Consider the following 27,583-nt stretch of genomic DNA (forward strand, 5'->3'; position numbering starts at 1 on the left):
GGAGGGTAGGTATCTAGATATGTCTAACGTATATCATATATTACAATCTTCCTTTTAGATAGGGTATATATTTTGCTTAGTATAAATGTTACTAGAACTTCTCTAAAGCATGTCCAGGGTAGTCAGCAATGTCTTTTCCATATAGTTGACTGTTCATTAAACCCAGTTTCAATATACACCCATCCACATTTCTTTAAAAGGAACCAGTAAACATCATATGCAGGGTTTCTGTTCAAACCAGCATTTCTAAAAAGTTGGCAAAGTGAACACAACAACTGAACATGGAAGAACTCTGAGGAAGATCTGTTTGTGGCTGGAGTACCAGGTATTCACTCTGCTGACTTGCAAGAAAAATAAAAGGTATATTGATGATGCAGACAAACACGTCAAGTAATATTTAGTGCTGTTTTCCTTCCTATAAATTGCTTATATTAACAAAGGGCGATCCCCCAAAGTAAAATACAACAGGCCTACATAATTTTGCATGCACTCTTCTCAAGAGGTTATGTCTGAGCCAAAGATGCCATACACATAACTACATCTGCATAAACACAATACAAAATAAAACAAGCAATCTTTAATTGAGGTTAAGTCAAGGCTGCAAGATCTTTCCCGTACAACCCTAACTATTAAGCTCCTAGGATTCTTGAGTCTCAGAAATAAAACATCCATGGGATGTAGCAGGTGGAGAACCCTCAACTGGCTTTCTGAAGTTTGTAGGGATTGGGTGGGGGAGGGGGTTGGCAAGCTTGATAAGTGTTGCCAAGGAACTGACAATTTGTGAGTGCAGCACTAGTTACGTTTTATCTTACATAGAGTGTAAAGCTATCAAGTCACGTCTACTTGTACTTTATAGCATGATGTGGCCAAAGTTGTGAAAAGAGCTTTGGGTGGTACTGTGATATAAACAAATTCATCAAGTCTTAGCAATTAATCGTGTGTGTATAATTTCACCACTAATCCATCTTTTTAAGACTTGTTCTACCACTCCAAATGACTCTCATAAAAAATCTACCTTCTACAGAAAGATTTCTTCCTCCCTCTTCAAAATATAAAATATCCTCCCCAGAATGTCTGTTCCTTAGCCTTGAAACAGTCAAGATTTGTGCTAGTACAGTAATGGCTATACTTAAGTGCTGCATTTTTGAACTGCATCAATCCCTGCTAGTCAAGAAACAAAAATTCCCAGGCTTTTGAACAAAGAAACCCATCCAGTTCTGCTCACTTGTGCATATACAGAAAAGCTATTTTAGAAGTATTTTACATTCCTAAATTTAACTTCTCTCAGTTGGTCTTATAAAGTCAGATACAGATTAGTTCCACAATTGCCTACACAAGACTTAGGTGGAATTTAAGTACCTAAATTTCAAAGAGTGATTTAGGTTAGTACTGTTTCAAAAGCCACAATATGTACTAGATACTTAAAGGTTATTTGGCACTTTCAGGGTGGAGGTGGACTGCCAAGTTCCCTGATGGCTACATCTGGATTTCCATGAAGGCTTAGACACAATATTGTTTGAACATCCTGTTCCAACCTAAGTTTCATTTTTCCAAATTGGAAGTTCCAGATTGGTGCAGGGAGGCTCCATCTAAGTTCCAGAGAGGGCTAGATCCTGAGTTGTACCCTGGAGATGCCTAATTTACACTGACAGAACTGGGTTCAGAGCAATGCAGGACCCACAGCGAAGGCCAAACTAACCCATTAGTGGCATGTAGGAAAACAAACTACTTTTTTCACTCAATAATTATGTAAAATAAGCACAACTGGGCCCTTCTTCACTTAGGGCCCCAGGCATTTGCCTAGTTTGCCTATGGATTAATGCAGCCCTGACCACAGCCATTTTCAAGCAAGCCATGAATAACAAATAGTGCTGCCCAACCTTTTCCATAATATCTTAGTGCTTAGGGCACTCATGCAGGAGGCAGAAGACCTAAGTGGAAGATTGGCCCTCCTATAACTTCCACCTCTCAACTAGCGTCAGAAATAGTATGGAGGTTTGAATGGGGATATTCTCAACCGTTCCAGTTGAAACTGGGCCACTGGGCAACCACAAATGCAAGAGTCAAAGGATCACAAGGACAGCATGTAGAAGGGAGGCTGAATATGTAAGTCCTTGGGAAGAAGGAAGGTCTTGGTTGTAGTCTTTGCCCCCAAAGCTTGATTATGCATTTGACATTAGATAGTCATCAGTAATGAGAGAAATAACCTTGGGAACAGGGACCAGAAAAACACAGAGACTGCCTTGAAGTAGCAGATTTGTAGTCTTGCCAGCCCCCTTAATATGTTTCTGTGTTATGATTATACACAACCTAAACAAGGAATACAGAGGGGAAGTGATTTGCAATAGTACTAACATGGCTGAAATGCTCAGGCTGCTTTCACAGAACACACTAGTGAGAATAACAAGAGCATCTTATATCTGTGACAGCCTGGCACATGGTTCTCAGCCATGATTACAATGCTCTGCACTTTAAGTATACAGTAAGGCAGGTGTAGAAGCTACAAATATCATGTCCCTGCTGAAAAACAAATGTGTTTACATAAATTCACACTTATAAGCAGTGATGAAGCTGGATATATTTAGGTGATTAGAGTTACTCTGTATTTATGGCAGTAACTGAGACTGGAAGACAGCCCTAACAAGTGAATGCAAGTAACTACAGTTCAAGAGTTTTCTTTTACCTTTTTGCCAGCAGTAAGCTATTACTGGTTCAAATGGTATAGCTAAGGGGGATATCATTGCAACCCAGTAATATCTGACATAGTGGCAACAAGTTAAAAATTACACTTGTAAGTACCGTGTGTATACACATGCACATATATATTGATGCTCACAATTAATTATTTTGAAAACTGAACTACTTTGAAACTTCAGTGATGTAGTAAATATAGTATACATTTAAGATCTGAACTATTCATACAACAGAGTGAAGGTCGAGCTTATTAGACTCACTTCAGCTCACATCAATTATACCCACCATTGAATATGGTGTAAGTATGATTCCAGCTAATTAAGTTTGTTCTATTGAGCGGGAGTGCTTAATAAGGCTTAGCATGGGAGAATCAAGATAAGCCTGTCAATCTCCTTTGTAATAATATATCTCACATCTAAACAGTCAAAAAGGCAATGATTTGCAGCGTTGCCAGATAATATTTCAAATAATAATAGTTTTTAAATAATAACTAGAATACAAGCTCTTAGAGTGGAAAAATGTGCTGTTTTTGTGTTAAAACATGAAGAATAGGTATTGCAATGAAAAATTCAGTAGTATCTACAGGGAAAACACTTGATTTGTACTCTAATACCTTTCCCTACGTTTTCTCACCATTCATAATAAAAGAGAGTGAGAGAAGCATTTTATAAATGGTATCTGCTATACTGAGTTGAGAAACAGAATTTTAAAGGACCATAGCTATTTATTAACTGACTTTAAGAATCAAACAAAGCCTAAAATATTTCAAAACAAATCTAATTTTGTTTCCCATTTTACTATCACATTTTTACTCACAGTTATCATACGTCCAAATATCTTGACTAATATTAATGTGTGAATTGATAGGTTGATGAACATAGAGAACTCTGCACCATTTCTCAAAAAAACATATTCCTCATGTAATAGGATGCTATTATCTAATGATATTGATATTACATAATTTGGTATTAATATACTGTGTACAATAGCAATAATTTACTTTACATAGGTCAGAGTGAAAGTCATTAATTTATTCATTCTTATTTGTTGTTTCATCCTTCTTCATTTGAATCAACAGAGGCTATAGCAGGGACTATACTGGGAGTAGGATCTGGCTCTGTAGTATTATCCATTCCAACACTCTCAGATTAGTGTCTTAGATAAGATTAGCGTTTTATCTTCAATTATTCTACAGGCATTAGTATTGTTATTCTTGATATATTCAAAATTACATAGCATTTGAAAAGTCAATCAGAAAAAAACAAAGGAACCTTTGTAAGCACCATGGAACCAAAAACTACAGAGTTAACACAGCTAAGAAACCAAGTCAATGATAGAGTCTGTTCCATTCTGGACATTAACAGGAACAATTTACTAAGTTCTATGCAGTTCCCCCTTGAAACAAAAAACAGTGATTTTGAAAACCAGGCATTTTGAAGACAATATAATTTCAGAAAGATAAACCAGGGCCCAATTTGTAATGTAACCCAGGGTCTACCAGCCCCGACTGCCACCTCCACCATTTGCATCCTGCCAGGCAGACCCTGGCTGGGATTCCCCAGGGGGAGAGGGGATGAAGGGGAAAATAAACCACATCTTTGCCCCCTTCACCTCAAGGGGCCATACCAGCCAGCATCTCACCATGCCCCACCCCTTCCACTGGACCAGTGAGAGTGGAGGGACCCTGACAGGGCAGCAGCCCCTGCCATGGTGTGCTGGGCAGCACAAGTCTCTTTCTAGTAGTGGGGCTGTGCTGTGGGCAGGAGCAGGGCAGGCAGAGCTGCTGCAGCTTGCATGGGGCAAGCAGTGGCAGTAGGGCTCAGAGGGATGGCTACAGAAGCTAAGCTGAATTTTTGCAGTGTCTTTTCACAGAGAGTGCACATGAACCCACATGCACCCCCTATGTATCACCAATGGCTGTCAAGGTCCCTCACCCTTTCCAGTTTAGCAGCAGGGGTGGGGGTGAGGCCAGACACCAGCCAGCTTAGCCCTCCCGTCCCTCCCCCAAGGCAAAGGGGGCAGGGAAGGGATTTATTCCCCTCTCTGTCTCCTCCCCCTTCCGGGGAACCCCAACTGGGGTCTGCCTGGCTGCGTGCAAGTGGCAGAGGAGGTGGTCAGGGCTGACAGACCCTGGCTGCAGTCCCCTGGTGACAGAGGGGACATAGGGGGGAATAAACCCCCTCCCTCCCCTTTGCCATGATCAGTGTCCAGCCACATCCCTGCCACTGAAGCAGTAAGGGGCTGCTACATCCTGGCCAGGCAGACCCCAGCTGGGGTCCATGCAAGGAGGACAGAGGAAGGAGGGGGAGATTAAATCATCCTTCCTCCCCCCCATTCGCTTCAGGCTGCCAATGAGGCCATGCCCTCCTGCTGCTCAAACGGTGTGGGGGTGGGAGAAGATGCTTGACAGGGGCTGCTCCACCCTGGTCAGGCAGCCCTGGCTGGGGTCCAGGGAGGAGAGGGGAGAGTTGAAAATAAGCCCCCTCCCTGCCCCCTGTGCCTCAGGGGGCCATGCCAGGCTGGTGTCTAGCCATGCCTCTGTCCCTGCTCCAACTACAGAGCAGAGTGGCAGGGCCAGCTCTGGTTTCTGAAGCAGAGTGCACAGCCCAGCACAGCCCAAGGCTGAAAAGCATGCTGGGATACTGGGGGACTCTGATTTAACTTAAACTAGGAAGGAGTCTGGGACAGAAGTTCCATAGCCTGCTTTGACCTAAATCAGTTAAGTCTGGTACTACATTCAGCCATGTTTATTGTAAACCAGTTTCAGTCATTTTGAAAATGGTTTATTACACTGAACTTCTATTCTATTACAGGTTTAAACAAGTTTCTGATCACTTAAACTGGTTTATGTGTCACTTCTGTCCCTAGCCAGAGTCTTACGTTGCTTTTAATCTTGAACGACCCATTATGCTGGTATAGAATGGATATACGTGAGAAATGAATCAGAACCAAAATGTCTGGGAATTCTCTGGGGAACTTCTTAAAAGGGATTTATTGATAAGCATCAATTGTAAAGTTTTTGTAATAATTTGAATCTTTTAAGGCCATATGCTTTGAACTAGTGAGTCCTGGTAAAGTCAACAGAGCTGCACTGATCCAAACCAGGTGAGGATATGGCCCTAATAATTTCTGCTTGAAAAGAGGTATCAATACAAACAAACTAGAATTTTTATATAAATCTCTTTACTGAAAATACCCTTACTGTAAGTCCCTTGAGGCAAGTGGCTGTTTTTGTGTTTTTCATAGGACTGTGTATACTAACAGTATTTGATTAATATTAAATATTATTATTGCAGTACCCTATAATTGACAAGATAGGACTCAGAACTCTCATTCTTAGCCTGTGTTCAGTATAGGTGTTTTAATTTTATGTTAACTTATGCTTAATATGAACTAATAATTATACCTTTCCAAATGTAATACCAAAATGGCATCCTGTTTAAAATACAAAGAGTACAAAACCCTTCTATCAAGCTTTAGATGACAAATTAACATTCAACCCTTGTAACTAGCAGAGTGTCATTAATTATGCCTAGACAGACACAACAGAGATAACAGATGCCTGTGATAAGGTCATACAGAGGGCTTTATATTGAGTGAGAAAGTGATTGTTAGAGCCCTTCACAATAAAAACATAGTCTGAAGCAGCATGTATATGTTGCTAAATATTTGATAGCACCAAGATGATTTCTGAGTTTCTGATTATCCACCTATCATTCTATAAAGAGATACAACTACAGATGTCCCAAACAGTACCAGAGCATTTGTATGCTCTAATACAGATGCTGTAGCTTGGACCTGACCTCTTACTAGTCTTTTCTTTCATTTTCTCCTAGACTCTCGCAGGACACTGACATGCAAAAAACTGACATGCAAAAAAAAAAAGTAAATTTCCTGTAAGCTCTTTACTCTTTTAGTCTGATGGTATTAATTTTATAAAAGTAGTAATATTAACTGTTTATTAGCTAAAATGGAAAGCTGTATTTGGTTCTTTAGAGAGGGAATGAAAAACAGTTTATTAATCTCTCTGTATTATGCATTTCATAATTATTACAGCTTGTGTACAAAGGAGGCCAGAAAGGAGTTTGTGAAAAAAAATATTTAAATTAGTAATGCTGGGTTACATTATCCTGGACAGCAAAAGAAGAAAGGCAAGATGCTTGCATTCAAGAAACAGCCACTTCTGCTTAAACGTGCCTTGCTCAAGACAAATTTCTAAATTCACTCTCTAAATACAATCAAATGTGTTTAATCTGTAGCTTGACAAGGTTCTTTGTGTGAATCTGATATCTTTTATTAGACCAACTTAAATAGTTGGAAAACAATTATTAAGCAAGCTTTCGGGTTCAAAACCCTTCGTCGGGCTAAGGAAGTTTCAGCAGTTGGTGTGCGCTCTTCCTGGATGGTGTGAAAAGTAAAAGAGCCAGAGGCTGGGCTGCTATGTATACAAGACAGGTAGTTCAAGAAAATGTAGACTGAGGAGTCAATGAGTGAGTCAATGGGTGAGAGACAGGCTAAGGTTGGGGGAAGAGAGAAAAAGGGTGAATAGTGGAGAGATACCTGGGGAGTCAGCGGTCAGGCAGGTTATAATGTGTCATAAATCCAATGTCTATATTAAGTCCATGATTTTTAGTATCCAGGAGGTTGATGAAGTGGAGTTCATAGGCTCATCTCTGGGAAGTGTTGTGTAAGTTTCCTTTGAGGATCAGGACTGAGATACTGGCAAGAGAGTGGTTTTCTTGTGAGAAACGTGCCCCCACAGGTAATTGGGTATTCCTGTCTTTGATAGACTTCCAGTGTGCATTCATTCGGGTGCGCAGTTGTTGTTTGGTCTCTCCTACTTATTTTCCATCACAGCATTTGGTGCATTGGATGAGATATATTACATTTCTGGAGGTGCAGCTGTAAGATCCGGGAATGCTGATAGCTCTGTTGTGGGATGTAGTGATTATGGGGGTGGTGGAGATGTGTTGGTAGGTTTTGCATTTCTTGTCATGGCATGGTCTGGATCCTTTTGGTGTGTTCTGGGCCTGAGGAAGTTTGCTTCTGGTGATGAGGTTAGCGAGGTTCGGTGCTTGTTTGAAGGCTAGGATGGGTGGTTCAGGGAAGATCTTTTTAAGAACAGGGTCTCTTTCTAGTATGGGTTGCAATTGTTTGAGGATTTTCCATATGGGTTGAGGGAGGGGGATATGTCATAACCAGCGGTATGCGATTTGTGGTGGGTTTTCTTCTGTACTGCAGCAGTTCTTCACGTGGTATCTGGGTGGCTCTTTCAAACGTGTGATCAGTCCTGATCCTCAAAGGAAACTTACAAAACACTTCCCAGAGATGAGCCTATGAACTCCACTTCATCAACCTCCTGGATACTAAAAATCATGGACTTAATATAGACATTGGATTTATGACACATTATAACCTTCCTGACAGCTGACTTCCTAGGTACTTCTCCACTATTCAACCCCCTTCTCTCTTCCCCACCCACCCAGCCTGTCTCTCACCCACTGACTCCTCAATCTACATTTTCATGGACTACCTGTCTTGTATGCATACCAGTCCAGCCTCCAGCTTTTTCACTTCTCATTCCATCCAGGAAGAGCACACACCAACTGCTGAAACTTCCTTAGCCTGACGAAGGGTTTTTGAACCTGAAAGCTTGCTTAATAATTGTTTTTCAACTATTTAAGTTGTTCTAATAAAAGATATCAGAGTCACCCACAGAACCTTGTCTGTCTATGTCCTTAGACCAACACAGCTACAACCTACACCCCAGTAATCTGTAGCTTTTCACTTTTGGGAAGACTGATACTGTGGGCTGCTGTAATGATATAGAAATGCCAGTAAGCTTGGATATTTAGCCTTTAATGCCTGCAGTAGGATTAGGAAATCCATAACTGTGGGCCTCTACACATGCAGGTAGAGGAATGAGGTGATCTAATGTGTGATCCACACAATCATGCAACATATGGCAGGAGGCATTATTGTGGGATCATGGATTAGATCCCATCAGGCCTTATTGCTGGTACACCGTATTACACAGCAGCTGCAGTGTCCCCAGTCATAGGGGTGTATGATGTCCCCATTCCCCACCCCCCCATTCCCAGGGCTGGGAGATCACAGCCACACCCTGCAGTGTTGGGACCCTGTGTTCGCAGTTGCAAATGCTGCTGGGACTCAGATTCTGCAGGTGCCAGGTGTTGCCAGCACTGTGGTTCCCCATAGCTGTGGGACTCCTGGCCCTAGCTGGGCACAGTAAACCCCTGTGGCTGGGAGCCCAGTTAGCCCTGCTACATGTGAAAATGAAAGCTGGATAGCAACCAATATAAAGTGAGTACACCTTTTTAAGGTCAGACTTTCTAGCTAGTTGGCCCTTGATGAGGAATGGAAAAGAACTGAAAGGAGTGTATATATGTCAGGTCAGGATGGGGGGGATATAGGGGGGAGATGTGATGTGAGTAAAGGCCAAGCGAGAATAACACAGCAGCCTTCGGGATAAGCTTATCAGGAGACAGCTTGAGAAAACTCACTTAGTTCAGCCAGACACCAAGACAAGTTGCTGTCAGACTGCCAAGAGCCTGGTGCGGGGGGACCGGTTGACCTGTATGTGATTTATCAGTATATAAAGCAGCCTGTGTTTTACTCTCATTGAGCATCAGCCGCCTCTTGCTGATCTCCCGTGGCCATGCAAAGTAAAGCGCTTCTGTTAGCCAAACAGTGATCCTGTCTGAATTTCCACCTCACCCTTTTATGGCATGATAGGTACTTTGCATGTGTCCATGATTTCTGGTGACCCCAACTGATCACAAGCAATGGAAGCTGCATTACATACTCTACCACAGAACAGTCATTGACTGGATTGAAGCTGTCCAATATTACCATGCAGATAGGGGATGAATGAGAAAATCAAGGATAACCTGGCTAGTCTGGAACATCCCTCCAATCTATGTACTCAATCTATGTATCTAAACTGATAACCATTAACTGAAGCACAGCTTGGTACAGGCAGAAGAGCTTGCAGAAGAACTCATTATTCTTTCCTGGGCCACCTACTTCTGTTTCAGCTATCAAACTGATGCAGATTGATATCTTGTGCATTCAGTTCACAGAGCAAGAAAAGCATCAACACTAGGCACCACAACTTGGTATTTTCTATAGATGACCCAGATATAACACCTGCCAATTCAAAGATGGGTCTATATGCTGGTTGAGAAACTTCAGATACCAACTATATTGGAGGGAATGAGCACCATCCTTGACTACCCATTTTTACAAATCTTTGTATATCTAATGAATTCTTGGGAATGCTGGCCAGCTCAGAACAGCATCCTAGTTATTTGGATACTTCCAGTAATTTTATGGACATGGAATTCACCTGGGTTACAATTTTAGGCCATCCATGAGTTAACTGAAGTGCTCACTGGGTCACTCACTTTGTCAAGTTCAGTGACACTAGAAGCCATTTCTTAAATTGTCACTACTCCCAAGGGCACCAGGAACTGACCTATTTGATCTTTTTATGGTAATTTTTAAAATAAGTTGCTTGGTCACCTAGGATCCACACTAGAAACATTGGGAAATGGAGTATTCATGTTGTGTCACCATTGGGTTGATATTCCTGTTCCTCCAGTCCTGGGTCTGAGTTAGAAGTCCTTAGGATTTCTCTGGACAAGATCTCCCCAGCACTTGAAATTTCCATACAGGGATAATCAGCATTACACAGGCTCCTTCCTATGTTGATCCCATTAACAGTACTCCTTAAGTCCACTAGTGTGTTCTGGAAATACCACAATCATGTTGATATATTCAACGTCACTGTAATTGCATCATCAACCTACAGCCAGGAGCCAAAATACTGCTTGCAAACTTCTTCCTGAACCAGAACAACTCAGGTATCCAGAGAAGACCAGCAAAAAAAACATCTTCCCTCCATCCCTCTGCCTTGCCCTGGAGAAACCCTATTCCTCCGTCCCCTGCCCCCACCCTCTTTCCCCCCTGCCAATCTGGTCTTTGGAAAGAAGAATGGTAGAACATTTCATCCATCCTTAGTTGGACTATCAAACTCTAAACAATGTAAACACCTAGAAATGGCAACCCCTCCTCTTATCCATGAACTCCTTGAGAGCCTTATCTGCATCATGGGACCAGTGCTCTGGCTTTGCTAGTTCCTATCCCCTTTAGGGCATCTAAAGTATGATGGTTAAGAAAGGACTGGCCACCAAGAAGAGGAACTGCAATTCCGTCAGATGGAAAGGGAAAAGGAAAAGCATACTGTTCAATGTTCCCTGTCCAAGGCCTGTCTAAATCTGGTCCAATATGTCTAAAAAACATACAAATCAAGGGAAATTAGAGATGGCAAGATAGCCATGTACCTGAGGGAATTCTAAGCTGCTGATTATTTTGATACCATTTATCTAAGGTGCTGAGAAAATAAAACAGTTATCGTCTTTATTCCAACATGATACACATTCAGTTTTATTAAAGGCCTTTTGCATTTTAAAAAATGCCACATCCAAACTATACATTTTAATGATTTGACTGGGTCCATTCTACTCTGTGCAACTACAATTTCTTGTACTGGATGGTTGCAATTCATTATTTCTACTGAGTCAGCTTTAGACGGCTCTTTTCATTTTATGGTCAATATACATGTTTTCATATTTAATATCTATGTCAATACTAAGCTCCTGCTTTTGTACAAGAGCAATCAGATCGAGGGTATTAATTTTGAGTGAACTATCAACACATTTTTTCCATAATAACAGGGTTGATGTTACTCATACCTCATCTAAGAGCAAGTTAAAAAATGTATCTTTCAATAGAAATTTAAGCATGCGGAACTCCCTCCCTCTGCCTAACTGACATTGCCATTAGAGCCAAATACATTATGTATTCAAATTCTAACACACATGTTGTTGGGGGTATGGAAAGATGTGAGTAGAGTGCGCATAATGCTGAGAGAAACAGTAAGACAGAAGTTACTGTGCAGAAATATAAATAACGAAATGATACGTCTTTTGACATAAATTGGTTGGAAAGAGAAGAATGACTATAAATATTTTGATATTTTGCTTTCTTATATATCAGAAATATCTATGATGATTCTGATCATATTTTCAAAATTTCACAAGTGAGGAAAATCTCTCCCAGGATTCTGATTCCTCATGTTCAGATTCAGACAGCATTCCTTCTAGTGAGGATGAAGGCAAGTAAGAGGAAGAAAAGAACTTTTGTTTCCTGTGATTTTTTTATTAGTGTGTTTAGATTTCTTTCTTTCTGGTTCAGGAATACTGAAAATTTGAGTTTTTAATGTTGAAATAGTAGAACAAAATATTTTGCCTTGTCCATCCCAACATTTTCAGAAGGCTTTCTTCAGCAAAAAATACTGTGATATTTCAACATTTTATTCCAATCTGGGACAAAAACAAAAGGACATACATTTCTATTTTGAATTTGCTGTATTCATTAGCATTATAGTGTTACTTCCCATTTAGCAATTTTATTAATTTGAATGAAAGATAGATTCTCTTCATTTCATTTTTAACAGATTCTCAATCAGTTTTTGCAGGAAAGGGGACTCTGCTTGATTGGGAAATACAACTGGAAGTGAAATAATGGACAGATTTTGGTAACAGTAAAATTAACGGAGTCTAAGAAATCATTATGGCTCCAGACATCAAGCTTGACAATTTTAATTCAAGACTCAGTAAAACAAATAAGTAAACTGAAGTACCAGATGCTATCAGTCTTTGGGAAATTTTCTGCAATGCAGGAAGAAGTTTGGTTTCTTCTCAACAAGGTGCACGACTTGGTAAAAAGGAATCAACAGTCAACAAATAAGGATAATTAATATTATGAAATGCTCTGATAACACTGATTTCTGATGAACAAATACAGAAGGTTATTCTTATGCAACGAAGCACAGAAGTTTTCTCAAAGACTCTTTCCGAAGAGTTTCTGGGCACCAACAATTTAAAAAATATGGAAAGTTTTTAAGTTTGGTACCAGTATCCCATCTCAGATTAAGAAATTAATGTTATCTTACATGTACTCCGTAATAAACTCTCAGTTGTAAGAAAAATAGAATGTCACATTAATTGAAGAAACAGAAGTTTTCCCCATTTGATTTGATAGACGACTTAATATTGTTTGGCAAATAACTTCTGAAGTGATTAACAACTACCATGCCATGCCAGAAGATTGAGACATTGAAGATCTAAATAAGTGCTGTTCATCTTCCAAGTGCCTGAAGTAGTTAACTAAGTATACCAACCTGGACTCCTTGACTTAGGACACCCTCAGCCCTGTGGACCACACCCTAGGGCCAGGGACAGGCAGTAGAAGCTGGAGGAGGGAGGGGGAGCCTGGAGAGCCTAGTAATGGTGGCAGCAGTTGGAGGGGTGGAGGGGAGTGACACCCAGATGCCACAAATTAACCTCTCAGTTATCACATGCAGCCTGTAGTCCACCAGTTGAATAGCCCTGATTTAAATGAATTACAGTACATTACTCCTTTAAGTTTAGTAGCTATGGTGAGGGATAGGTGTATTATTGATCTCAACTGCTACACATCCTTTAGTCTTTTATATGGAACTTTGCACAATATTTTTCCTTTTTTATTTATTAATTCATTTCTTTGTACAATGTATCCAATTTACTTGAGGGATATTAAGTTTAATGCTTTCTTACTAAAAATGTTTTTGTTCCTAATAAATAAAAATAAGCCTTTTATTTGAATTGTTATGTTATCTTGGGGGAAATGACATTTTCAAAAGGTTAAAGTTTAACTTAGATGGCATAGATGAAATTAGTCATTATTCTTTTAAAAGAAATGTATTCTTTTATAAAAATGAAAATCAAGTGAAGTTGGATTCACTATTTTTTCTAGACCTCTTATTTCAAAGAGGTGGGGTTTTTTTTTTTTACTCTTGACAGTTCACTGTGGGATTGAGATACCATGGCCCCTTTGAAAAAGTAAACTGTATTCATAAGACAAATGACTAGATACAAGAATGAGATCTTCAGGAATCTGGAAAGACTTCTTGCCTCTTAGGAAATCTAGCTGAGGAAAGATACAGGGCAGAGAAGGCCTAGTGTAGCTACAAACTAATCAGGAAGATCTGCTAAAGAAGAAGGACATGCCCTCTTCCATCCCAGTTGCCAGAAGTTGGGGCTGTAAAAAAAATTAGGGTGTTTCCTTTCCCTTGCAGCAACCAGAGCTTGTGAAAACATCCTGTCGCTAGTACCTTGAATTCCAAATGTATTTGCTTGTGCTTTGAGACTTATCTTTGAAAATAAATCTAGTCCTGAAATAAAGGTCTTGAAGGAAATGATGGTTGAGAGGAGTTTTATTCTACCTTTCCTCAGTTGTTAAGACTGTCTAGCAGTTTACCCCATCTTCATTTCATAAAAATAAATATATATTTTTTTCTTTGGCACATATCTGATGAGCACATAAGATGCAGTTTGTAATAAACCATGTTACATACTATAAACAAGGTTTTTTTTACAATATTAAACACATATGGCTGCTTACAGACATTAAAAAAACTCAGATGCTTTACTTTAAACCCAGTGTGCTCTCACACTGAGCCCAGTGCATGCCCAGAAGAGGTATTACATTAGCTGGCTCATCCAATGTCTTTATAGATCAGGTTCTTTAGTGGGGCTTTTCTGGTGCTTTTATCTAATAACTGATTGAATCAGCTGTTAGATAAAAGCGCCAAAATGTCCCACTAAAGTGCCAGAACTATACAGATGCTGTGAAGCCAGGTTGAATTGATACTGCTTCTTCTGGTAAAGCAGGGTTTTTTGTGGGGAGGGGTTTAATGTCTATAAACAGCCATACTGCTCAAAAAATTAGTTATGAAGGATTTTTAAATTTCTATTAATGTCTGCATGTTAAAAAACTAAACTGTTTAGGAGTCTTTACCTCTAAATGGCTAGGCTGAATTTAACATTGAGCTATAGTGACCAAATCTAATAACTATCTTGTTGACAATAAGTGGCCTGTGTAAAATTACTCTGTGGTCACAGCCTAGTTCTTAGTTGTCCATGCTAAAATAAAACATAGTATCGAAATGAACTAGCAATGCTGCTGGCAAACTCTTAAGAGAAGGCAAGGATTAAATAGGCATAGAAACTGAATTACCCTCTTCATTCTAGAAGGATTCACTTTAGGTCAAGTTATTGGTATATTATTTAGGCAGTTGGGAACCTTGCATTACCACTTCTCCTGGGCTTTGTGTGTTGTCTTTTCATACATAAATAATTCCAATCTCTAGATATTTCATTCTGAGCTCTCATTAAAGAGTAAGATATAAAATACAAATTTTCTTCTGGCATTAGCAGAAGAAGCAGGTAAATATAGAAAGCCACTTCACATCACCATATGATTTTCTAAAGATATACACTGGAACTATGTGAGGACAGTGAATTTAAGGACTTAAGTGTTCTGACCCAGGTCTTCCTCTGTATTCAATATAGTCTATCTTGTGTTACACAGTCTGAGAACTATAGCAAATGTTAGCAACAGCTTGAATCCATGGAACTACTAGCAGCAGGAAAGAGAATGACTTGCAAGTGGGAGCCAGGGTCAGAAAGTCTGCCATGCTCTCCATAGCACTCTGGAGCTCATGCTGCTGTGACAAGACAGCGAGAAACTCCTGTCACCTTCTGTAGGCTTAGAAGTAGACATGATTTGCATCTTCAGGAGTCTGTGTTATAATTTGGTACTATGACCATGAAGAGTGATAAGTCAAAAACAAAATTAAATCATTGCAAGACTCACCCCAGTGACGGCTTGAGAAGCGTTACAAGGGTGGCACACGAGCCCAAATGGGTTCATCGTCAAGAAAGAATATTTACACCGTTCTGGAAGACATTAAACATCAGAATGAAGGTACCCAACTGGTTATGTCAAACCTGGATGCAAAATTTGACCATTTAATAGCTAAAGTAGGTAATTCTGAAACTGAAACATGGAAACAAAAAGCTTGAGTTTGCCTACAAAGAACATTCATGAGCTTTCAATCAAAAACTGTAAACAAAGCTAATTAAAAAACCCTGAAATACTGAAGATCCACGATGGGATGAACACTAGCATTTTAAATGTTTCCAGAGGCTAAACAGTACAAGATCTGTTGAATACTGTTCATCCTGTATATCATCTCTTAAATTAATAACAAATGCACATACATGGTGAAAAAGCAATGATCCTACTAAGCTTAAATAGATATTGGTACAAAAAGGACTGAGACAGCGTTAAGTATTCATTAATTTTCTCTAAAATTACTGGAGGGGTTCATTCACGAGAAATTCCCCTGGCATTTCAGGAATACATCATGACAAAAGTTAACAAAGCTTGAAGCAGATCATGTGTCTCATCCTCATGTGATACTCAACAGATCCATATAGATAGAGGTTCTCTAGCCCAGGTTCCAGTTATTGTAGCTCTCCCTGGAATGAATACCTATTCGCCTAACAAAGTCTAGCAGTTAGCCCCTTAGACTAGGGACAGACATTCAATAAGCCTGAGCCTGAATTGATTCACTCTTTGCAAGTTAATTTAAGCTGTGCATCTTAAACTGATTACTAGCTGAACTGACATGCTTTGTTAAACCAGGATATGCAGGCACATGTCTGCAGTGGCTCAAGCCAGAAGCCGGGGGAAGCTAGAGCACGCCTGCCAGCCACCACCAGAGGTGAGGAAAGACAGACACCCTCCAAGGCTCTCACCCCTCCCTGCTAGAGCAGAGGGGGCATGGCCAGGCACCAGCCCAGGCTAGCACACAGGGAATGGGGAAAAAGTCCCGTCTTCAAAACAAGGTATTGAACGCAGCAATTTGCAAAGCCTACAGCAGGGAACTACCAAAAATCTTTGCCTAAGCTAAGATCCAGCCCAGTAAAATACAGCATACACAAATTTGTCTAACTTAAAATGTATACCAGAAAAACAAGAGTTAGTCTTACTAATCCTGAGGGCAGAGTGTCTTCTTATAGCCAGGTATCCAGGTTGTAGCCCTATTGGTCTAGAGGAAAAGGCAATCAGGACTCATAGTAGAGGTGATATCTTTTATTAGACCAACAAGATTTTTGCAAAAAAAATATTTAATTGCAAGCTTTCAGGCATCTCTACTGCTAGTCCTTACAGCCAGGCATTCAGAAAGTCTTTGTTTACATGTTCTGCTTTATAATGTAAATGTACCTCCCTGCATTCTTCTCTTAACTAAATCTCCAGCATGTGTGATCACTGATGACTGTCAGGTCTTTGCCAACACTTTCCACCTCTCAGTCTGGTCCTGCGGTCTTAGCTCTGGGCTCAGAGTTGCAGAAGGGCTTGGATCTGCACACAGATCTGCCTGCTTCTCTCCCCAGCTCCTGCTGTGCGAGGCACAGACTGCAGCTGAAGCCCTGGCTGTTCTGGGGGAGAGAGGGGGCAGAGGGAGTGATTAACTCTGTCCCCGCCTGTTTGCAGGCAAGTCATGGAGGTATGGCTGGGGCTGGCAAACAGCAGCTGAAGTCTCCAGGGTTTGCCAGAAAAGGGGTGGGGTTCGGGAGAAGAAGAGAGGACAGAGGGAGAAACTTGCCTCAGAGGCCATGGTAGGTCAGCGTCTAGCCATACCCTGCTCCTGCTCTGACTAGAGAGAAGATGGGAGGAGTCAGCTCTGCTGTGGTGCAGAGAGCCCTGCCCAGCCCAAAACTATGCTGGGGTGCTGGGGGAGTCTGATTTATCTTAAACCAGGAAGGGGTCTGGGACAGACATTGCATAAACTGGTTTAACCCAAATCAGTTAAGTCTGATGCATTCAAACAGGTTTATCTCAAACTGGTTTCAGCCATTCTCAAACTGGTTTATGTGTACTGAACATCTGTTCTGTTACAGATTTAAACCAGTTTCTGATCACTTGAACTGGTAATGTCTGTCTCTGGACCTGATTACAAACACAGTACGTAATCCTTTTCTACTCTTGGCTGGGCAGGCACATGTATTTTGCCACAAGGTACTAAGTAGTACAAATAATTGACAGGATTATAACTGTATTACAAACCCAAATGGCTCCAAAACAACTTTTTAAAATCACCTGCCAGTACTCTTACATTTTCCCATAGCTTCATGGAAGTCACACTTTGAGAAGCAGAAGGCTGATCTTTTTTAAATTTTCTAAGTGACTTTTAAGATGGAAGGTTGATTTTCTTTAGATTAATACTGACAAGAGGAATATAGGTGCAGCTGGTTCTTGTTCTTTTATCTTAGTAAGCTCTTCATGACTTCTTGACACTGCATTATATTAAAAGTTATATAAAAACCATGAAACATTAAAAAGAAAAGCAAGTTTCCTCCAAACTTCCCAAAAGGCATGGGTCTATTTTAAACATCTAGAAGAAATGAGTGGCAAGTTTTTTTCACTGTATTAGATAGTTGGCCATGGTAGCAGATAAAAAGTATGTAGAAGCATAATATAACTTGCTATATAGTGACTACATACATATATTTATGACTACCTTTATGACAATGCTGCAAATACTGTCTAGCTTTGATCAAATTATAAGATATATTTAAATGCTTCTGTCTATGAATGGTTTAATTTCTATTAATACATTTACAATTTGAAATATTTGGTGAATGATCCAACAAAATAAATATTTCTGTGTATGAGTATGAGTTACTTATCACTGAAACATTCCTATACATAATTTTATGTTTGTATTCCGTAATTGCTCAGCTAAGTTCCATGGTATTGTTTGTGATCCCTAGCTGATATAACTCTTCATTCCAAAAAATATGTCAAGATAGATACCAAGGATTTTCAACACATAAATCCATGCTTATATAGAGAATCTCATAGTTAATACATTTTGGATTTATTATTTCTGGTAATAATACAAAGACTTGAAAATAGATTATTTAGTGTGTCTCATCTCTTGAAGTTATTGGACTTGTCTACATTTGCACTTTAATGTGCATTAGCCTATTTTAATGTGCTTCACTAAAAAAAGTGTTCTATTTAATTATGGCTCGTTAAAATAGGCTAATGTGCATTAGATGTCACTTAAAAACAACGGGTGCCTGCAAACAAGTGCCACTACCACATTCCAGCATCCCCCTGTAGCTTGTGTAACAGCACCCCTGTGCTTAAAAATGGAGGTGGGATGCTTGAGCATTAGATGAGCTTAACTTTAAGCACTGCCACAGCCATTTTTAAGTGCGGGAACACTGATATGCGAGACATTGTGGCGCTTTAATTACAGTGGCTCTTGGAGCCACTGTAATTAAAGTGCTGCTCCCCTGTCCCCCACCGGAGCATAGGTAAAAGTGCCCCATATTCTTTGGCTAATGTATATTAAAACAGGCTAATGCCCATTTTTCTAGTACCTCACAATGGAGTTACTAGATTTAATATGTATTAATTAAAGCAAATTGATGCACATGTAAGCTCATCCACTGATGCTAAACCTGATTTGTATATGCCAGTGGAATGTATGTCAGCCACAGGACACCTATTTCAGCTTCTCTCCCTCCATTAGATGTATTGAATTTCTTTATTGGAACTGGCTTCTGTTTTTCAGAACAAACCTATTTGTTATCTAAATTTTGAAATACAATAAATAATATTGATATGACTTCCTTTACTTCTTGTTAGAAATAGTGACTAATGTAATTAAAGTTTTTACGAATTCTAAAGTAGCAGCTGTTGATCTATTTTAGAGTGTTTTATGTTGTATTCCATACTGTGAAATATTTAATTGAGCAAAAAGTACCATGAGAAATTCAATAATAAAAAGAAGTTCTAGCCTTTCCATGTAAATGGCACTTTCTGTGAATATAATTACACTATTATAGAGGTAATCTATTCAAAATGTGAATTCTGGCTTAATAACCAGTCCTTGTATCAATTCTATTTCCGTAACTTGAAAGAAAATAATTAGTGCTGACAAAACCTCCCTGGTGGCTTGAAGGGAAACAAACAGGTGGGTAATTAACACACCTATTGATTGCTAGTTGGTTAATACTGTTCATAATTCAGACATAATATTTCAACTGGTTTTCAAACTTTGCTGTTAGGCTTCCAATACAAGCTGAAGAAATCACTATAATTGCTTGCCTTGAAAATGTTGGGAGCATCTTCTTCTTGGACATTATTTTTCAAAGGCATGCTGAAAAAAGAGGGAAAGAGCAATGTGTCTGACCTGGGAAGCTAAAGAAAAATGTAAATGGGCAGACTTAAACAAATGTTGATTGATCATTAAAACTGAGACTATATCAATATTCATGTTGCTTTTGGCAAATGTGGAAACTAGATTCAATTCACTATAATTTGACAGGTTTTTTTAATTTTATTTCAATTTTTGATTTGCTTCATGTATATCGCTGTGCACATGACTCTTACTTCTCAATTCTACTTCTCAATCACACAAAAATAGCAAGGCAAAATCCTGGCTCCACTGAAATAAGTGAGATTCTTGTATTTGCTTTAATAAGGCAGGATTTCATCAAACTATATTTAAAGAAAACTTGTTAAAATCTTTTTGATGCAAAGTCCACATTACTATATTTTTAAATTTGGGATCAACTAAAGTACACCTAGATATACACCTTGCTGGGGTTGTTTGACCCCAGTACCCTCTCCTGCCATGGCAGGGGGTCAGACTAGATGATCTGCTCAGGTCCCTTCCAACCCTAGAAACTATGAAACTAAAGCTTATGAATATGTTAAGATCCCACCTCAAATGTCTTAACTTCATTGCTCTTTTAGAAAGACATGAGCTACTCAAGAAGTTTCTATTGCATATTTGTTATGCCATTCTTACTATACCATTTGTAATATGGGCTCACCCTCTTCAAGCAGGCAATTTTTCCTGGTCTCCTGTAAGTAGCAGTAACTTCTATTTCCAAAATTCAGGCTTGCAGAAAAGCCATTTCCAGTGGAATTAATCACAGATAAACTTCCATCATTTGTTTTAGGCAGCAGAGTGGTGGCCCAGAGCAGAAAATACACAGAAGCACTAAACCAAATTCATGCTACATATTGAGAAAAATGAGCTCTGTTAATTCAAGAGCTGGCTAAGACACTGAGCTGAGGAACTTACCAGAAGAGCAAACAAGGAACCAGTGTGATAGGAAATAAAAGACATGAAAGCTAAGAATGCTTTTTATTTCTGTCTATAAATCTGGCAGATAATCACTTTAAGGCAGTGATTCTCAACCAGGGTGAAGTTTCACCCTGGAGTGCCTTTAGAGCCTTTAAAGTGTGTTGTGGGGTGCCACATAATATTAGCACTATTAGGTGTGAAAACACGATTCACAGGATAAACCCAGAGAATTCAAAGAATAAAGTAAGAAAAAAATAAGGAGCTTAAAAACAAAGGAATATGGTAATTTATGACAGAAAAGGCAGGAGAAATAATAACTAAAAATCATAGAATCATAACAAATTAGGGTTGGAAGGGACCTCAGGAGGTCACCTAGTCCAACCCCCTGCTCAAAGCAGGACCAGCCCAAACTAGATCAGCCCAGCCATGGCTTTGTCTTGCTGGGTCTTAAAAACCTCCAAGGACGGAGAGTACACAACCTCTTTGGGTAATCTGTTCCAGTGTTTTACTATGCTTTAGTGAGTCAGTTCTTCCTAATATCTAACCTAAGCTTTTCTTGCTGCTACTTGAGACTGTTGCTCTTTGTTCTGTCATCTGCCACCACTGAGAACAGTCTAGCTCCATCTTTTTTTGAACCCCACTTCAGGTAGCTGAAGACTGTTATTAATTCCCCTCTCAGTCATCTCTTCTCTGAACTAAATAAACCTAGTTCCTTCAGCTTCTCCTCATAAGTCATGTTCCCCAGGTCCCACCATTTCTGTTGCCCCCTGCTAGACTCTCCAATTTGTCCACATCCTTTCTGTAGTGGGGGGTCCAAAACTTAACACAGTACTCCAGATGTGGCCTCACCAGTGCTGAAGAGAGGGGAATAATCACTCCCCTTGATCTGCTGTCAACACACCAACCAATGCAGCCCAGTATGCTGTTAGCAACAAGAGCACACTGCTGGCTCATATTCAGCTTTTATTGTCCACTGTAACCCCCAGGTTCTTTTCTGCAGAGCTGCTGCTCAGCCAGTCAGCCCCCAGCCTGTATCAGTGAATGGGATTGTTCCATCCTCAGTGCAAGACTTTGCACTTGTCCTTGTTGAAACTCATGAGACTTCCTTAGCTTGCCTGCAAGAATACTGTGGGAGACCATATCAAAAGCCTTGCTAAAATGAAGGTAAACCACATCACTTGCTCTCCTCACATTCACAAAGTCATCTCATCATAGAAGGCAATCAGTTGGTCAGGCATGACTTTCCCCTGGTGAATTCATACTGACTGTTTCCTAATCACCACCTTCTCCTACAAGTGCTTAGATATGGATTCCTGGAGGACCTGCTCCATGATTTTTCCAGGGACTGAGGTGAGGTTGACTAGTTCCCTGGATCTTCCTTTTTCCCTTTCTTAAATATGGGTGCTATGTTTGCCCTTTTTCAATCAACATGAGTTTTCAGAGATGATGGCTAGTAGCTTGGCAATCACATTAGCCAACTCCCTCAGCATCCTTGGGTGCGTCCTGTCCAGCCCCATAGACTTGTATATGTCCAGCTTTTCTAAATAGCCCCTAACCTGTTTTTCACCACAATTGGCTGCTCCCCTCCTCCCCAAACTGTGCTTCCAAGTGCAGTAGTCTGGAAGCTGTCCTTACCTGAGTGAGGTGAAAAAGGCATTGAGTACTTCAGCCTTTTCCATATCCTCTGTCACTAGGTTGTCTCTCCCATTCAGGAACGGACCAACACTTTCCCTGATCTTCCTCGTTACTGACATACTTGTAGAAACCCTACATGTTACCTTTCATATCTGTTGCTAGCTGCAACTCCAACTGCGCCTTGGCTTTCCTGGGCATGTCCAGACGAGGGAACATGTGTCTGTTGTGGCGAACAGCAAGAGACACACTGGGAAGGAAAAAAGTTCCCCATGCACCTCTAATTTTGATACTGGGAAATTCCAGTATATAAAAAAACACACACACTGAAGAAGGTGGGATACAGAGGCTTGTGACCATAATAAAATGCAAGTAAGACAAATCTGCACTGGAATCCACAATACTGATGCTTCTATACTATAAAGAATAACTAGTGATAATAAATCTACTGGACCCACTCCTCTTTTTTCCCATCACTATGCTCCAAACCCACAGTTTGCTGAGATCTGTAATCTGGAAAGCTGGAGATGCAGGTACATCCAGAAAATGTAACACCCCTATTTTCATGCCAGGTAGTACCTCCCATAGCGCTGGAGGAAGAGGCAGTATTTTCCCCTAAAACAAGCATTCTAAATGAAGTAGAAATAAGGATTTGTCATGCTTTTTAAGGGTTATAATACATTTAAACTACAAAAAGTTCCTGTAAATTGAATATCAATATTTTAAGACAGAAAAAAGGTAAGATATAAGACAAGAAAAGTAGTTGTATATCTTGACACTAGCTGTCAGCAGCCTTATGAAAATTTCTGGCACCTGAAGAAAGACTCATCATAGATAAGTTTTCTTTCATTCACATCTGTCGACTTAGGTGCTTGTTTACCCCATCGAGATAAGCTTTGTAATATTAATATGTATTTTTATTAGATATAATATTTGACTTATGACTGTTTTCCTGGTACTGTGTGTACCCTTTAAAATAAAGACAGGCACTGAGCATTTAGCTGCAGAAAAACAGTGACTCAGTGTAGCAAGGGCTGGGACATAGCCCCTGCTGTACCCCCACAGGACAAGCAGCGCTGGTGGGAAACTTACCCGGCTGAGTCCAAATGAGTAGGCACATCCTCAGAGCACTGGAGGAAAAGTCTGGGGGGAAACTGGAGCCCTGAGCAGGCACCTGGAGCCAGGGGTCACATGCCCTGAGGAGCCTGTGCTGACTGGCCTGGGAGAAAGCACGGGCTGTTTAAGGGAGATGCTGAGAGAAGCGGTGGTGTTTGGCATTTCTGGGAACAAAGACTGCACTACTGAACCAGAAGGATGTCCAGCAGAGCTGGGAACTCTGCCAGCCAAACCCTCATGGGACCACCAATGCAGGTGACCTATGAGCAAGGGACAGTTAAGTGGCAATGGATGGCAAGGTGGTGGTGGGTATTCCCCACAAGCCTAGGCTCAAGTGACAGGCATCAGAATTCCCTGGGAGACTGCTGGTTGAGTCCACTGGGAAGGGGGAAAAGGTAGACCCACCAAGTGGATGGCAGCTTTAAGAAAAGTGGAGGTGGCCAGGGCAAAGAGGAGTTTGTCCAGACTGGCAGGGAGAGCATCTGTGAGGTTTAAAGTGGAAGGTGCTAGCCTGGCTGAACACCCAAGTTTAAGGGAAGCCAGTGTGACCAGAAATTTTCATTTGGAAATGTGGGGGTTAGGACCCATAAGTCAGGGTCTACAGTCAGTTCCCTTTTGGTTCCTCAGGTAAAGGAGGAGCAGCGGGGAGGAGAAGGATCCCCCTGGATGTTTGAATTGCAGTTAACAGGGTCCCGTTCTTTGCACCTGGACTCTTTAAATGAGCTAGGCTATGAGGCTTGAGGTGGAACCAAGAGCGGTAACACTGAGACAAGTTGACCCTGAAATAATCACAAAAACTGGGAGTCTTGGGAGGAAAGAGACAAATGTGCCAACAAAGAGAGTGGGAGAGAGGAAGAAAATAATTTGGGTGAAGAGTAACCAAACCCAAGGAGGTATGAGACCAGGGGAAACTGATACAGAACATCATTATAACATCAAGACGTGGCAGATAAAAGGGATTTCAAGCCAGGGGTCCAGGTAATCACAAAGTGAAAAGGGGGAGGTAGGAGGACCCACCCACTCACGCTCAGCCTTTACTATCTCTGTGTACTATATTGAGTTTTCAATCTAAAGATTTTGGGGGGGATTTACTAAAAATGGGAAGAAATGAGAGAGTTTTTTCTTGTTAATAGTCCATTCAATTCTGTATAATTTGACAAGTATAAAACATGCTTCAGATGATTTGAGAGGGCTAGCTTTAAATAATCTTAGTGCTGCTAAGGTTTTATATTTTCTGGGGATGATATTCAGCTTTGTGTTTAGGTTCAACTAAAATCTCATTTCAAGCTTTTTTGCTGGCCCTTGCACTAGTGTGAATTCCATCCCAAACAGAGAACGCTATTTTTTCATGATTTATATAAGGCAAAAGAAATTTGTTGGATCAGAGTCTGAAGGTATTTCTACATTATAAAATAGAAGCATACTTTCCAATACAGAAGTAGCCATGACAATGAAAACACATACATCATTAATATAATTCTATAAAAAAAAGGTAGAACAGTAAATACCCACAAAAAAGCTATAAAGGATTGGTGCAGCCCTTCCTGAAATACAGATCTGTAGTGTGCAGAAGTGACCATTTATATACACTGTAAATGATGTGCGCTGTGTTTACATCATAGCACTTCAGCTACGACTAGAAGGAATCTAATACTTTCTTCCGTCCATTCATCTTTGAAGTTTCTTCCAAGTCCTAAACTCTTTTCCTCCATAGTAACTGCTAAGAAGACTGTCCAGAAGAAATTATTTTGCATGGTGTCACATTAACTAGATAACAACATTGATTTAAATAATTGGATATTATTCTGGCAGTAGCACAAATTCATAGATTTAAAATTCAGCAGGCACAGTTATAAGCAGGGATCCTGGTTTTCTTTGTTTAAAAATCCCAAATTCTTCTTACATTAAAAACCCCAAATCCACATTTTTCACAATTAAAATAAAATGCCACCATATTCATACATAGTATTAGTTTAACACAATTTTTTATCAATATAGTTACAACTTTAAAGCCATTTGGAAGCCTACCAGTGCCTCAATCATTATAATAAAAGTTAAGTCTACATTTTGGAGTACATTTTTTTTTTTTGAACATGGAAAAATCAGAGCTCCCCCTGCCCCCTTTGCTCACCAGGATGCAGGTCCAGTTGCAGCTGTCCCCCTCTACCTCCCTGAGCCCCACAGCTTTGTATCACTGAGCAGCCCTGCCCCTGCCCACGCTGTTGCCCCTATCTCCCAACCCAGAGCCCCAAGAGCCCTACTGATGCCCTTTACTCCTGAACCACAGCCCCCTAGCCCTGCTGGTGCCCCTCACTCCCAACCCACAGCTTCTTGGCTCTGCTGGTGCTCCTCACCCTTGACCTGCAGCCCCTCTCACCCCTACTGGGGCCCCTCATTCCTGACCCATAGGCCCCTGCCTCCCCCAGCCCTACCAGAGGGGGGTCCCAGCTGTCAGGACTATGGGACCCAGCAGCTGCATGTTGCCCAGTCTCTGCTCCACGGGCACCAGCTGCAGCTGGAGTGCAGCACAGAGCCCAGCCCCACCATGCCTCCTGTGGTGGGAGGTGAGAATATGGGCTACCCACTTTGGGGCTTGGGACTCTCCACCGTGCTGCCTTCCCCCGGGAGCCCACATTGCCTAGTGGGTGGGATCCAGCAGGGGAGTGTGGAACAGGGCAGCAACACTCAGTGCCGCCACTGCAGGGAGCCCCATACCAGCCACACCACCAAGGCAAGGTGCCCCCTGAGTACCTGACAGCAGTCAGGATGGTGGTGGCACTGAGTGGTTACCCCCACTTGCTGCTGCCAGGTGGGCAGGGGTTACCTCACCTTGGCAGCACAGCTGGCATGGGGCTCCTGGCAGTGGTGGTGGCAGCACTGAGCCTCCCTGCCCTGCTCTGACTTCCAGTTCCCACCCACTGGACCACAGGCCCCTAGGGGAAGAGCAGCAAGGCAAGGAGCCCCAAACCCCACAGCAGACAGGCCACATTCTCCCCTGCCCCATGCACAAATCTGGAGGGGCATGTGTTCCCCACCAAGCCCCTCTACCCAGGAGTACACACAGTGGTGGGAAGCTATTCCCCTCACCAGCACCCTGGATAAGCTGCCCCTGGCTGTGTCCAGCTTGCCCAGTGAGACCTTGTTGCTGCACATTCCCAACCTAGTTCCCAGGCACCACCCCAGCTGGGCAGCACCCCAAGTCCCAGCCCCTGCCGCCTGTCCCACTCTCTCCCTCACCATGGTCACCTCAATCTGTCCCACCCCCCCACACTGTCTTTGCTTCCTCTGGCCCCCCTCATGCATTGCCTATGCCCTCTCCATCGTCTTACCTGCAGGCAGCTGGGGGAACTGCTCTCCACTGCTGTGTGGCTGTATTCCCAGCCATATGCATGTGTGAGTGCACACATGTGCATGTAGTGTCCCCTGCGCCCCACTCCTCCTAGCCTTGAGGAGCCCCTTGCAGGCTGGAACTCTGTCAGCCTGCAAGAAGAAACCTGTGGTCCCCATATTTTTCTCCAATAATGGAGCAAATCTGTGCTTTTCTCCATTAAAGGAGAAAATCTGTGTTTTCCCATGGCAAATGGAAAACCTGGATAACTGGCTTTAAGCCAGATAATTTGACTTGACCCCTACATAACACAGCCCAAAGAATCTTACTGAAACATCTCTGAAGCATGCTGTGTTTGAATTATACCAGTGGGGGCCAACCTCTTTCACAGGTATGCACAAATCAGTTCTGCATCCTGCCAAAGTATCACTCCTATCCCCTTCCCTTGCTTGACTTTCTGCTCTGCTTTCTGCTCCCAGCCCTGTGCTTCTAATTTCATAGACATTAAGGCTGAAAGGGACCTCGGAAGATCATCAAGTCCAGCCCCCTGCCCCAGGGGCAGGAGAGGTGGCAGAGTCAGTTTTTCTGGGAATGAAAAGGAACTTTAGGGTTATGGGGCAACCTTCTCTGTAAAATCCATCCATCAAACTCCAGAGTGTAAGAGGTCCTCTCTCCAATGTTTAAGAAAGTGTGGATAGAAGACGCCATAGTAGCCTTATGGGCCTCCT

General features: G+C 41.3%; 1 protein-coding gene across 2 annotated transcripts in view; it reads right to left on the reverse strand.

Moving 5' to 3' along the window:
- Window positions 1–27,583, reverse strand: part of ADGRA1 (adhesion G protein-coupled receptor A1) — a 553,479-nt gene that overhangs the window by 178,614 nt on the left and 347,282 nt on the right. Inside the window, exon 2 of one of the 2 annotated variants that reach the window (XM_090057370.1) lies at window positions 15,478–15,560. The exons of the other annotated variant lie outside the window; for it this stretch is intronic. Coding sequence (XP_089913496.1) covers window positions 15,478–15,534 — 57 coding nt within the window. The 5' untranslated portion in view covers window positions 15,535–15,560. The remainder of the gene's footprint in view (window positions 1–15,477; window positions 15,561–27,583) is intronic. 2 annotated transcript variants of the gene reach the window in all.

This window comes from Crocodylus siamensis, chromosome 7 (assembly GCF_052110815.1).
Source record: "Crocodylus siamensis isolate JL-2025a chromosome 7, ASM5211081v1, whole genome shotgun sequence".
NCBI classification, from domain to species: domain Eukaryota; kingdom Metazoa; phylum Chordata; order Crocodylia; family Crocodylidae; genus Crocodylus; species Crocodylus siamensis.